Source organism: Anomaloglossus baeobatrachus, chromosome 3 (genome assembly GCF_048569485.1).
Source record: "Anomaloglossus baeobatrachus isolate aAnoBae1 chromosome 3, aAnoBae1.hap1, whole genome shotgun sequence".
In the NCBI taxonomy this organism is placed as follows: Eukaryota; Metazoa; Chordata; class Amphibia; order Anura; family Aromobatidae; genus Anomaloglossus; species Anomaloglossus baeobatrachus.
In genome coordinates this window covers 559,086,679-559,101,385 of record NC_134355.1, presented here as the reverse complement: position 1 = coordinate 559,101,385, position 14,707 = coordinate 559,086,679, and the positions used below count along the sequence as shown (strand labels likewise).

Below are 14,707 nucleotides of genomic sequence, written 5' to 3'. Positions count from 1 at the left end.
GCCGACCACAAGAGGAAGTAATGGCAGATACTAACGGCTTTTAAAAAGGGCTGACTGCTTTCCTCAGTAAAAATTCTCCTTGTTTGAGATGAAATTTCTGATGGACGGCCGGGTCTTGGTAGATTTGCAGTGGTATGATACTCCTTCCATTTCAATATGATTGCTTGCACAGTGCTCCTTGGGATGTTTAAGGTTGGGGAAATCTTTTTGTAACCAAATCCGGCTTTAAACTTCTCCACAACAGTATCACGGACCTGCCTTTTGTGTTCCTTGGTCTTCATGATGCTATCTGCGCTTTAAACAGAACCCTGAGACTATCACAGAGAAGGTGCATTTATACGGAGACTTCATTACACACAGGTGGATTATATTTATCATCATCAGTCATTTAGGACAACATTAGATCATTCAGAGATCCTCAATGAACTTCTGGAGTGAGTTTGCTGCACTGAAAGTAAAGGGGATGAATAATATTGTACGCTCCAATTTTGTTTATTATTTTTTACAAAACTTTTAAATAAGCAATAAATACCATTCACCTTCACAATTGTGTCCCATTTGTTGTTGATTCTTCACCATAAAATTCAATTTTTTTATCTTTGTTTAAAGCCTGAAATTTGGGAAAAGGTTGAAAAATTCAAAGGGGCCAAATACTTTCGCAAGGCACTGTACCTGAAAGGGGCCCAGAATGGGGGATATGAGTACAGAATTTGAGGATATTATTACCTCCATAACAGTGTCAGCAGCAGACCCACCCCCTTCCCCATAACAGTGTGTCATGACCACATTTTTTTACTTAAATTTCTTTTTCTATTTTTTTTCCTTCTCCAAAACTCCGGTGCGTCTTATAGTCCAAAAAATACGGTGTGTGTATATATATATATATATATATATATATATATATATATATATATATATATATATATATATATATATATATGAGGGCGGCTGTATCTGAGCTCATTCTACATGTTGCTGAAGTAAATGATTAAATGACTATTTATTTTTATAGAATGGAGATGGGACAAAAAAGGACCAACAGGAGAGTACCTCAGTATCCTGACTGCTTTTCTAGACAAGAAAGACAGTTATTACTCCATACATCAGATTGGTGAGAGGCCTGTGTGGGTGAGACAATGCATTCACTGTCAGCAGCATGACTGCGCGGATAGTCACTAAAGTATCCAAATGAACATGTGATTTCCATTTCATATATATGGAATTATACATACAGGATTGTTTATACCCAAAATTATAGACGAGTAGGTAAATTGAATTACTCACTAGAGGGGAAAACCACTTTAAGGCTGTGTGCGCACACTGCGTTTTTACCGCGTTTTTGGGTGCGGCTTGTTTCCCAAAACTGCATGTCTTTCCTTCTACCAGAAAAGTTTATGAGAATTCAGAAATGCTGAGCGCTCGTCTTTTCTTTATCGTTCCTATGGGAGACCCAGACATTGGGTGTATAGCTTCTGCCTCCGGAGGACACACAAAGTACTACACTAAAAAGTGTAGCTCCTCCCTCTGAGCATATACACCCCCTGGATAACCAGATCTAGCCAGTTCATTGCTTTGTGTTCAGGAGGCATACATCCACACATGCATTATCATCTGATTTTTCATTTTGGAAAGTTTTTGAAGAAAAGCGGGTCCAAGCCTGGACTCCCGGCATGTCCCTTCTCACCCCACTGTGTCGGCGGTGTTGTTAAGGTTGATTCCAAGGCTGGAGCCTTACATGCCGCGCTCGTTCACCATCCCTCGGGCTCTGGCTTGAAGTGGGAGCCAGCACGGTTCTCCTTGCTTTGCAGGAGGCCGGTCTCCATCCGCAGCCCTTCAGGATCCTGCTGGACGGAGCACTCATCCCCAGGGACTTGGAACCCTGCGTCTCAGCAAGCTAAGTATCTGGGACGTTTATATTCGGGGGGTCCCTTGTACTTTATTGTTGGGGAGAGTGTGCTGTGTAACTGTTCTGACATTTCCTGCCGGTTCTCTGGTTGTCACCTGAGAACCGCACCAATGGGGCCTGCGCGCCGGCCGCATCGCTTAAATTTAGGCCCCGGCTTCGCCGGAGGCCTACTTTCGATTTCACTGCCCTTGCATGTCAATCATGCAGAGGGACAGTGCGGCTCCGCCCAGCGGCCGTTCGGCACAGGGGAGGGACACTCCTCTCTGAGTACATGTCCCCTCCCCTGTAAATCTCCTTGGCCCTCCAGATCCCGCTCTCAGAGCAGGTCCCGCCCCCTCTCCTCGCTCCGGCGCCATTTTATCAGCGTTTCTCTCTGCGAGCGGCGCTGGCTGCAGCATCCCTGCTAAGCTGCTTTGGGGTCCGGGCTGTGGGATCTGGAGGGCACACAAACGGTCTGGTAAGCCACAACCTCCGGTTGTGGACCTGCTTATATACTCTCTGGGGGTCATTCTGGCTCAGAGCCCCCACTTCAGCAGCATGTCTCACACGAGGAGCAAGGCTGCAAGGCTGTACTCAATATGCACTGCATGTAAGCTCGTGCTGCATGAACCGAGCACATATCCACATTGTGATGCCTGCTCTAACCTGACAATGCCTCAGCCTGGAATCGCACCCACAGTGGTCCCTCCGGCTGCTCCGGCTCCGGTGGCTGAACCCCCGGCTTGGGTAGAATCCTTCTCTAGGTCAATCTCCCAGTCTTTTGCCGACTCCATGGGACAGCTGTCCCGGACTCTGCTGAACATGCATCAGCCCCCTTCTCAGGGCGCCTCTGCTGCTAGGGCTCTCTCAGCGGAGCTCACAGAGGATTCTTCATCTGGTCCCAGACCCCGTCCTCCTAAGAGGAGACGCAGGGCTCCCTCTCCTTCCTCGTCCCGCGGCTCTGATTCAAGAGCTGACTCGCAGGACGAGGAGGATGCCGTTACTGGGGGCTCGGAGGCTACCTCCATGTGCCCCATTGATCTGTCCGAAAGTGACTCAGATGTTAGTGATTTGATTGCGTCCATTAATTCTGTACTGGACCTCAATCCGCCAGTATCAGAGGAGCAACCCTCTCTGGCAGAAAAGCACCAGTTTACCTTGCCTAAGAGGACAAGGGGTGTGTTCTTTAACCACTCCAGTTTTCAGGCCACTGTGACCAAGCCTAGGGCCTGTCCTGACAAACGCTTCCCAAAGCGTGGTTCTGATGACCGGTTTCCCTTTCCACCTGAGGTGGTCAAGGAGTGGGCTCATTCACCAAAGGTAGACCCTCCGGTGTCTAGACTCTCAGCCCGGACAGTTGTATCAGTGGCTGATGGCACCTCTCTTAAGGATTCCACTGACCGCCAGGTTGACCTTCTGGCCAAATCTGTATATGAGGCGGCAGGGGCCTCGTTCTCCCCATCTTTTGCAGCAGTGTGGGCTCTCAAAGCCATCTCTGATTCTCTAGAGGAGATGCATTCCCTCACCAGGGAATCTGTGCCCGAAATGGTTGCCTTAACTTCCCAAGCTTTAGCTTTTTCATCCTATGCCATGTCTGCCATGCTGGAGGCTTCTCATCGCACTGCGGTGGCTTCGGCTAATTCCCTCGCTATCCGCAGGATCTTGTGGCTTCGAGAGTGGAAGGCAGATGCTTCTTCAAAGAAGTACCTTGCTGGGCTCCTTTTGCTGGATCCAGGCTATTCGGTGAACAACTGGATGAAATTATTAAGGAAGCTACTGGCGGGAAGAGTACTTCCATGCCACAAACTAAAACCAGGAAACCTGCCCAGGGTAGGAACCAGTCGAGGTTTCGTTCCTTTCGTTCCTCCAACTGGTCAACCTCTAAGCCCTCGGCCTCGTCCACTAACTCAGCCAAGGACCAAAAACCCAACTGGCGCACAAAGGCGCGTCCACAGAAGACCGCAGGAGCTGCTGCCACTAAGGCAGCCTCCTCTTGACTATCTGGCCGCACCAGCAACGTCCTTGGTCGGTGGCAGGCTCTCCCACTTTGGCGACGTGTGGTTTCAACACGTCTCCGATCAGTGGGTGCGGGATATCATCTCCCACGGCTACAGGATAGAATTCTCTTCCAGCCCGCCAAACAGATTTTTTCTGTCAACTCCCCCCTGCTCCAAGGCCGCCTCCTTCTCTCAGGCCGTGACATCCTTGCAGGACAACGGAGTAATTGTACCGGTTCCCGCCCGGGAACGGTTCAGAGGTTTCTACTCAAATCTCTTTCTAGTCCCCAAAAAGGACGATTCCTTCCGGCCCATCCTGGATCTCAAGCTTCTCAACAAGCATGTTCAGGTGCGGCATTTTCGCATGGAGTCTCTGCGATCAGTCATTGCCTCAATGACCCAAGGAGATTTCCTGGCATCCATCGACATCAGAGATGCCTATCTGCATGTGCCAATTGCAGTTTCACACCAGCGTTGGCTACGTTTTGCAATCGGAGAGGAACATTTCCAATTCGTGGCTCTCCCCTTCGGGTTAGCCACGGCCCCTCGAGTATTCAGCAAGGTCATGACAGCAGTGGTTGCGGTTCTGCACCTCCAGGGGTTGGCAGTGATTCCTTACCTGGACGACCTTCTAGTCAAGGCTTCATCCAGCGCAGACTGTCAGCGGAGTGTCTCGCTCACTCTCGCCACTCTAGTCCAATTCGGGTGGCTTGTCAATCTGCCCAAATCCACTCTGACTCCGACCCAGAGGCTCACGTACCTAGGGATGCAATTCGAGACTCTGCCGGCACTTGTGAAGCTGCCCTTAGTCAAACAGCAGTCCCTCCATCTGGCGGTGCGCTCTCTGCTGAGGCCCCGCCGTCATTCCATCAGGCACCTAATGCAGGTGCTGGGTCAGATGGTGGCGTCAATGGAGGCGGTTCCCTTTGCCCAGTTCCATCTGCGTCCTCTGCAGCTGGACATTCTCCGCTGTTGGGACAAGCGGACTTCCTCCTTGCACAGGTTAGTGGCTTTGTCGCCACAGACCAGGGGCTCCCTTCAGTGGTGGCTTCGGCCCCTCTCTCTGTCTCAGGGACGCTCCTTCCTGGCCCCGTCCTGCGTGATCCTCACCACGGATGCCAGTCTATCCGGCTGGGGAGCGGTATATCTCCACCACCGAGCACAAGGCACTTGGACTCCATCCGAATCAGCCCTCTCGATCAATGTGCTGGAAACCAGAGCTGTGCTTCTAGCTCTCTTAGCCTTTCACCACCTGTTGGCGGGCAAGCACATCCGAGTCCAGTCAGACAACGCGACAGCGGTTGCCTACATCAATCACCAAGGCGGGACACGCAGCCGCCTGGCAATGTTGGAGGTTCAACGCATCCTTCAATGGACGGAGCACTCAAAGTCCACCATATCCGCAGTCCACATCCCAGGCGTGGAAAACTGGGAAGCAGATTATCTCAGCCGTCAAACCGTGGACAGTGGCGAGTGGTCCCTGCATCCGGCAGTGTTTCGGTCAATCTGCCGCAAGTGGGGCACTCCGGAGGTGGATCTAATGGCATCCCGGCACAACAACAAGGTTCCGGTTTACGTGGCTCGCTCCCATGATCCTCAGGCCTTTGCAGCGGACGCTCTGGTTCAAGATTGGTCCCAGTTTCGTCTGTCCTACGTGTTTCCCCCTCTAGCTCTCTTGCCCAGAGTCATGCGCAAGATCAGAATGGAGGGCCGTCGGGTCATCCTCATTGCTCCGGACTGGCCCAGGCGAGCTTGGTACCCAGACCTGCTCCATCTGTCCGTAGAGGTGCCATGGCATCTTCCGGACCGTCCAGACCTTCTCTCACAAGGTCCGTTTTTCCGCCAGAATTCTGCGGCTCTCAGATTGACGGCGTGGCTCTTGAGTCCTGGATCTTGACGACTTCTGGTATTCCTCCTGAAGTCATCTCCACTATGACTCGGGCTCGGAAGTCTTCCTCGGCCAAAATCTATCACAGGACCTGGAGAATTTTCCTGTCCTGGTGTCGCTCTTCCGGCCATGCTCCTTGGCCTTTTTCCTTGCCGACCCTTCTATCCTTTCTACAGTCCGGTCTGCAGCTAGGACTATCCCTCAATTCCCTCAAGGGACAAGTCTCGGCTCTGTCAGTGTTGTTCCAGCGGCGTATCGCCCGGCTGGCTCAGGTGCGCACCTTCATGCAGGGCGCGTCTCACATCATTCTGCCTTACCGGCGGCCCTTGGATCCCTGGGACCTCAATCTGGTCCTCACGGCCTTGCAGAAACCCCCCTTTGAGCCTCTTAGGGAGGTTTCTTTGTCTCGTCTTTCACAGAAAGTGGTCTTTCTAGTGGCCATAACTTCCCTCAGGAGAGTCTCTGATTTGGCTGCACTCTCTTCGGAGTCACCTTTTTTTGTTTTTTCATCAAGACAAGGTGGTTCTCCGTCCGACTCCGGACTTTCTCCCTAAGGTGGTTTCTCCTTTCCACCTTAACCAGGACATTTCCCTGCCTTCCTTTTGTCCGGCTCCTGTTCATCGCTTTGAAAAAGCGTTGCATACTCTGGATCTGGTGCGGGCGCTCCGGATCTATGTGTCTCGCACCGCTGTTCTTAGGCGGTGCACCTCTCTTTTTGTGCTAACCACAGGTCGGCGTAAGGGCCTCTCGGCTTCTAAGCCGACCTTAGCTCGTTGGATTAGGTCGGCCATTTCCGATGCCTACCAGTGTACTCAGGTGCCTCCCCCGCCGGGGATCAAGGCACACTCGACCAGAGCTGTCGGTGCCTCTTGGGCTTTCAGGCACCAGCCTACGGCTCAGCAGGTCTGTCAGGCTGCCACTTGGACTAGTCTGCATATCTTTTCAAAGCACTACCAAGTGCATGCTCATGCTTCGGCAGATGCGAGCTTGGGCAGACGCATCCTTCAGGCGGCTGTCGCCCATTTGTGAAGTTAGGTTCCGCCTACTTCTCTGTTTATTCCCACCCATGGACTGCTTTGAGACGTCCCAATGTTTGGGTCTCCCATAGGAACAATAAAGAAAAAGAGAATTTTGTTTACTTACCGTAAATTCTTTTTCTTATAGTTCCGTATTGGGAGACCCAGCACCCTCCCTGTTGCCTGTTGGCAGTTTCTTGTTCCGCGTGTTATCACCGGCTGTTGTTGTAGACAGAGGCTCCGGTTGTTCCGGTTCTTGCTCTATCTCTACTTGTGGGTGGCTATTCTCCTTCAGCTTTTGCACTAAACTGGCTAGATCTGGTTATCCAGGGGGTGTATATGCTCAGAGGGAGGAGCTACACTTTTTAGTGTAGTACTTTGTGTGTCCTCCGGAGGCAGAAGCTATACACCAATGTCTGGGTCTCCCAATACGCAACTATAAGAAAAAGAATTTACGGTAAGTAAACAAAATTCTCTTTTTTTGTTTGCAGTTTTTGGTGCACTAGAAGACTGCAGCATGTCAATTCTTTGTGTGTATGTCCTGCGTTTTTAGCCTTTTCAGCCATTGATTTTACTAAAAAAAAAAACCCACATGCTCAGTAATGGGAAAATCTGTATTCACTGAAGACAGATGTTACCTGTGAACTTAGAATTTTGAAAATTAAAGATCAGTCCACGAGGAGAAAGAAGCAGATTTCTCGAAGATATTTTACAGCTTCTTATCATGTGCATATTGATTTGTGAAAAAAAAATTAACCAATGGTTACGGTTTAATATGACCAATTGAACAAAGTTAGCATGTAGATATTGATGTAGATTTTTTCCTTTTTAACATTGCACTGACAAACTAGAAGGGACATGCTGTCATCATATTTATTAGCCCAGCCAGAGTTTTTGGTAGTTCTTAAAGGGGCTTACACATGCTGTAAGAGTTAAAAAAGAAAAAAAATCTGTGTTTCTCTTATCTGTGTGCAGCTACTGTTTACTCATACTAAGGCTATGTGCCCACGGGAGATCACACCTGCGGATATATCCGCAGGTATGTCCGCAGGTTTCCCGCAGCAGCTCCCCGGAATCCGCAGCTATACATAGCTGCAGGATTCCAGCAAAATAGCTGCGGTAAGCCTGCGGACATTCATGCGACTTACCTGCGGAAGTCCCGGACTATATCTCCATAGTGGAGGGCTGGGATTTCCGCAGGTATTTCCGCAGGAATAATTGACCTGCAGTTACGTGCTGCTGCAGGACATTCGCAGGATATTCCGCAGCCTTGACAGACACTCCCCATGTCCCATAGGATAACATGGGGAGTGTCTGTACTTGCTAAAACCTGTGGATTTATCTAAAAAATCCAGAGAAATCCGCAGGTTTTCCGTGCCAAAATCTGCAGGTATAGACTCCCGTGGGCACATGGCCTAAAGGGTTTATTGCTCTGTGATTTAACATTGGTGTGTCTCCTCCTTTGCACAGCAGACCAGCACACCCCCTGCTGTGATTGAGACCTCACAGTCAATGCACAATTTATTGCGAACCTGATGTGGATGGGGACAGCTTCCAGCTCTGCTACACTCATTTCTGAGATAAGGTCAGAGCGGCTGCACACAGTGATCTAAGATAAACATGGTTACTTTCAGAATTTCTTTGCCTACGTTATGCAGCTCTCAGATGAAGTAACAAAACTCTAGTGACAGATTCCCTTTAATGTTTAAATAGCACACAGCTTAATAAGTGACAGATCCCTGAATTCAATATCTTAACACCTGCATCCTACTGTCCTAAGGTTACAGAGCAAAAACTTGCTGACAAATAACCTTTAATGGGAAGAGTCTTTCAAGCATTTTTGTGAGTAATCTCCCCACCCACCTCACTCTTTTTTTCAGCCGTTTCATGGCGTTGACCAGCTCTCATACCCTTGATTATATTATATTTATTAAAATCTGTTTTTTATGACTTTAGCATGCAAAAATGCTGTCCTAATGGGTGTCAGTCATTTATTAAGATCACCCCCTTGATATCCATGCATAATGAACAGACTATCAGTGATACCAAATCTTTTCCTACAAGCCTGTATATCCCACAGTTTAGCTCTTTATTAGGGTGCTTATAGATGGTACAGCATTTCCAGGCTGCCAATATCTGGTTATGACCTTATCCACATGCCTGATACTGTAATCTGCTGTTCCGTTTCTTTACACAAAAAAATCTGACGCATTTTTGTCCTTTTATGTAGTGACGCTTAGGGTATGTGCACACGCTAATTATATGATGTAGACATTTCTGCATGAAAAAGATCTCTCGGCAGGAAAGACACTGTTTTGCTTGTGTTTTTTTTATGCATCTTTTTTAAAGCATATATATATATATATATATATATATATATATATATATATATATATATATATATATATATATATATTCCCTACTCATTAGAATTGGCGAAAAATGCTGAAGGAATTGACATGCTGCAGATTTCAAGGAAAAAATAAGCAGCATATGCATAAGATTTTCAGAAATTTCATTCAATTTGCTGGGCCAGTAAAATGCTGCTTTTCTTGCGGAAAAACGTAATAAAAACGCAACGTGTGAACAAATTCTTAAGCTATGTGCCCACGGGGAAAGTGTCCTGCAGTTATATCCGCAGGAGCTCCCAGAAATCCGCAGCACAACTTTTGTCTGTTTCCATGCTGCGGTTTTATTGCGGAATGTCCTGCGGATATGGTGCGGTCATTCTGCATTGAGGACACAGTACCATGGCTTCGGCACTGCTTCCTCAATGCAGAACAAGTGCTGCAGTGATCGGTGAGTTCATACTTACCTCCATCACACAGCACTTCACTTTCCGGCCGTGTCTGTCTGCACTTTGCAGAGAAGGTGGGCGGGCCTGAACTAGTTCCGCACATGACCGGAGCTCGTGCAGGCCCCGCCCACCTCCTGCCACCCGCTCCTGGCTCTACCGCACTCCTCTCCACCGGAGGAAGTGACTCCAGTGTCTTCAATCAAGGCAGGTAAGTATAGGATCGCACAGAAAAATTTGCACGAATAATTGACATGCTGCAGATTTTTCCGCAGAGAAATCCACACTATTTCCACTGCGGAAGAAAATGCAGCATGGGCACAACACTCCCCAAATGCCATAGAAATGGCTGGAGACTCGCTGTACTGCGGATTTTTGAGAAATCCGCGGAATTTCCGTGAAAATATCGCCGCAAATTCCGCTGAGTTTCCGCAGCGTGGGCACATAGCCTAACTGTCATATTTTTAGGTGTATTGGTTACCTGACTCCTGATTTTGATGCGTTATTGAGAGTGATGGGCTAATACGAACTATTAGGGTTTGGATTATTCATAACAAATCCCAAAGTACTATTCCGGTATTTGTCATGAATAACAAACCTAATGCAAGTCAATGGGGAACCCGAGCACTTTGTTATTTGTGATGAATATTGGAATAGTACTCTGTATTGGGGAAGCATAATCCAAACACGAATAGTTACTATTTTGCCATCTATAGTCATTGACTGATCTAGAACTGAATGTTTGATGCTATTATGTCAGCAGGTGAATGTAGATGGAGAGCAGGTCTGATTGTACAGTGGTGGGTATATAATGTAGATGTGTGACATGCATGCTCAGTAGAGGTATATGTTGTGATTTTTTTTTGTGTAAATAAGATTTTATTCGAATAAAGAACGTGCTTACAAGTTATAGGATAGGCAACATTTGATATAGAGTAGAATAACTCAAATCTTGGAGGTAATAAGTAATACAGTGGAACCTCGCTTAACGAGTAACCCACTTAACGAGAATTTCGCTTAACAAGCAAAGCATTCTGTAAATTTGTAACTCGATTTACGAGAAAACTTTGCTGTATGAGCAAAATCCTCACCGCACACACTTCCGGTTCCGTGCATCCACCGCGCTCTGACCCGCTCTTGCAGTCCACAGAAACACACACATGTACTCACAAAACACACACACACACAGTATTATGCTCGCCTTACCTTCCATTCCACCGCCGGTCTCATGGTTCTTGTAGTTCCCGGGTACATCGCGACGTCCTCGCGTCGAACTACAAGACCCAGGAGGCCTGCGATGGAACGGAGGTAAGGTGAGCATATAATATAGTGTACCTTAAGTTTCATCGCCGGCCTCCTGGGTCCTGAAGTTCGCCGCTCTGCTCCACTCCAGGCTGTGCATCGGCATCCATAGCAACGAAGCAGGAACTTCCTGTCACCGCTACTCAAAGGCAGCGCGCTGGCCAATCAGAGGCAAGCGGCTCTGCCTTTGACGTTAGCGCTCTGGCCGCGGAAGTTCCTCCCTCGTCGTTATGGTAACCCGATACACAGCCCGGCCCCGTACCAGAGAACAGCAAGTTCCAGGAGACCGGTGATGCAACGGAAGGTAAGGTGAGCATATATGTGCGTGCGTGCTTGTGTGTTTGTGTGAGTTTGTATGTGTTTGTACGTGTTTGTGCATGTGTGGAATGGCACAATAGGGGACCAGGATGGAACATTTAACAAGTTGTTGAACGAATTGTCTGCATTGCAATGATTTCCTATGGGAAATCTTGCTCTGCTGAACGAGTCACTTGGTTAACAAGCACAGCCCCAGAACGGATTGTTCTCGTTAAGCAAGGTACCACTGTACAATACTTTTCTACTTTCATAATAAGTCCTTTAATTACACACTTCAGGTCAGACCATCATCACCCATGTAAATGTTGCGATTTTTATACTAATGTCTATTAATAAGGTATAGTAATGAGCTTATCACCAGTATTTCCGCGTTTATGCTGCTTTGTACGTCTTCGTGGTAATCTGTTCTTTTTTATTACAGCCCAAATGGGAGTTGGTGAAGGGAAATACATTGGCCAGTGGTATGGGCCAAACACTGTAGCACAGGTGCTGAGGTATGTAAAAAGCACCATCATTACTTATCCACAAACTTTCTACATCTTATTGTATACTTGCAGACGTCTTATGTCTCTCTTTGCAGAAAACTAGCCGCTTTTGATCAGTGGAGCTCGATGGCTGTCCACATAGCAATGGATAATACTGTTGTGACAGATGAGATAAGTAAGAGGATAACATCAATGTAGTACTCTTCTCATATCTGAGAATCTGGGCTATTTCATTTATTCTGTTCTGGAGAAAAACAGGGAAATTGAATTAGTGTTGGCTCTATCACATGAAGGACAGTATTGGCCCCCACTGGCCTCATTCACTTTTATAATAGTGTCTGCTGGGTTTTCTGTCTCTTTACGGTAAATATGACGGAATCTATAACAGGTTTTCCTTTGAGAACACCCACTAATGGAAAAACTGAAAAGGTCTACCAGAAACCCATGGGTCGTGTTTGCCTTATCAATGCCGTGGTCAAATCCTTATGTTTTCAAACATTGTAGTGTTATTATAGAGGAGTATATTGACTCCCACCCCAACTACTCCAGTTATAGTGATGGATTTCCTCATTGTCTTCCTAAGGTGATGATGCAGCTACTACCGTATGTATCCTCTGGTTATTCAGAATAGAAATCCCAACAAATAAGTATTACATAATGTCTTCCTTTATGAGCATAGCTGTTCTAATGCCTAAATTTCCATTGAAGTAAATCTCCCAGAAAATGTTTATTCCCTAATCCAATAGCAAACTATAAGTAGTGTAATGTGCATGTGTCCAAATACTTGCGCATCGCCGCCGTCTCCTCTCGTCCCAGTCCTCTTCTGAACCACGTGACTGCTATTCAGCTGAGCCGGCTCACACCTTCTTCTATGTGGACGGTAGTTGCTTTCGCAGTGTAGGCCTATGAGGCGCTCATTAACTTACATTGGAAAAGCAACTTTCGGCCCACACAGGCGCTTTGCAACTCAGATGTCAGAATATTGGTCACAAGTTTCAGAAGAGGATTGTAATTTTGCTGGGATTCTGAGAAGGTGGTGATTGGTATTTGTCCAAGTGCACAATACACTGCATATATTTTACTAATAAATTAAGCAATAACAGTTTAGGTATTTTTTTTATTGCATTTAAAAGCATTCAGTGATTGGAGCATGATGAAACCCTTTACAAATCAGATGTTTCTGTTTGTGCAGGGCGATTGTGTAGACTGGGAAGCTGTGACTCGGCGCCGCTCTGTAATGGCCATGATGGGGCCTCGAATTCACACAGGCTGTGGACGCCTCTAGTATTACTCATACCTCTCCGACTAGGACTAAGCGAAATCAATGAAGCCTACATTGAAACCTTAAAGGTAGTGGTTCTTTTACTATTTTTCTTTATATAATAAAATATATACAGTGCTGGCCAAAAGTATTGGCACCCCTGCAATTCTGTCAGATAATACTCAGTTTATTCTTGAAAATGATTGCAATCACATATTCTTTGGTATTATTATCTTCATTAAATTTATTTTCGATGAAAAAGAAAAAAAAATTGTCATAAAGCCAAATTGGATATAATTCCACACCAAACATAAAAAAGGGGTGGACAAAAGTATTGGCACTGTTTGAAAAATCATGTGATGCTTCTCTAATTTGTGTAATTAACAGCACCTGTAACTTACCTGTGGCACCTAACAGGTGTTGGCAATAACTAAATCACACTTGCAGCCAGTTGACATGGATTAAAGTTGACTCAGCCTCTGTTCTGTGTCCTTGTGTGTACCACATTGAGCATAGAGAAAAGAAAGACGACCAAAGAACTGTCTGAGGACTTGAGAATCCAAATTGTGAGGAAGCATGAGCAATCTCAAGGCTACAAGTCCATATCCAAAAACCTGAAAGTTCCTGTGTCTACGGTGCGCAGTGTCATCAAGAAGTTTAAAGCCCATGGCACTGTGGCTAACCTCCCTAGATGTGGAAGGAAAAGAAAAATAGATTTCAACGCAAGATTGTGCGGATGGTAGATAAAGAACCTCGACTAACATCCAAACAAGTTCAAGCTGCCCTGCAGTCCGAGGGTACAACAGTGTCAACCCGTACTATCCGTCGGCGTCTGAATGAAAAGGGACTGTATGGTAGGATACCCAGGAAGACCTCACTTCTTACCCCGAGACATAAAAAAGCCAGGCTGGAGTTTGCCAAAACTTACCTGAGAAAGCCTAAAATGTTTTGGAAGAATGTTCTCTGGTCAGATGAGACTAAAGTAGAGCTTTTTGGGAAAACCCATCAACATAGAGTTTACAGGGAAAAAAAAGAGGCATTCAAAGAAAAGAACACGGTCCCTACAGTCAAACATGGCGGAGGTTCCCTGATGTTTTGGGGTTGCTTTGCTGCCTCTGGCACTGGACTGCTTGACCGTGTGCATGGCATTATGAAGTCTGAAGACTACCAACAAATTTTGTAGCATAATGTAGGGCCCAGTGTGAGAAAGCTGGGTCTTACGCAGAGGTCATGGGTCTTTCAGCAGGACAATGACCCAAAACACACTTCAAAAAGCACTAGAAATGGTTTGATAGAAAGTACTGGAGACTACTAAAGTGGCCAGCAATGAGTCCAGACCTAAATCCCATAGAACACCTTTGGAGAGATCTCAAAATGGCAGTTTGGAGAAGGCAGCCTTCAAATCTCAGGGACCTGGAGCAGTTTGCCAAAGAAGAATGGTCTAAAATTCCAGCAGAGCATTGTAAGAAACTCATTGATGGCTACCGGAAGCGGTTGTTCGCAGTTATTTTGGCTAAAGGTTGTGCAACCAAGTATTAGGCTAAGGGTGCGAATTGCAGGGGTGCACTGTATGTATGTGTGTGTATTTAGTGTGTGTATACAGTGTGTATTTATGTAAAATATATTATATATATATATATATTATATATATATATATATATATATATATATATATATTAGTGTGTGTGTATAATATCCAGAAATACCACAAATAGAGAAATAAAGGCAGCAGTCCAGCTTTTTAGTGAGAAAAGGCTTTAA

At 46.5% G+C, this 14,707-nt stretch overlaps 1 protein-coding gene across 2 annotated transcripts in view; it reads left to right on the top strand.

The window, feature by feature from the left end:
* Window positions 1-14,707, top strand: part of ATG4B (autophagy related 4B cysteine peptidase) — a 66,658-nt gene that overhangs the window by 29,039 nt on the left and 22,912 nt on the right. Inside the window, exons 5-8 of one of the 2 annotated variants that reach the window (XM_075340851.1) lie at window positions 1,013-1,111; window positions 11,622-11,694; window positions 11,781-11,860; window positions 12,878-13,035. In XM_075340851.1, the coding sequence (XP_075196966.1) occupies window positions 1,013-1,111; window positions 11,622-11,694; window positions 11,781-11,860; window positions 12,878-13,035 (410 nt within the window). The remainder of the gene's footprint in view (window positions 1-1,012; window positions 1,112-11,621; window positions 11,695-11,780; window positions 11,861-12,877; window positions 13,036-14,707) is intronic. The other variant, XM_075340852.1, reaches the window with a different exon arrangement.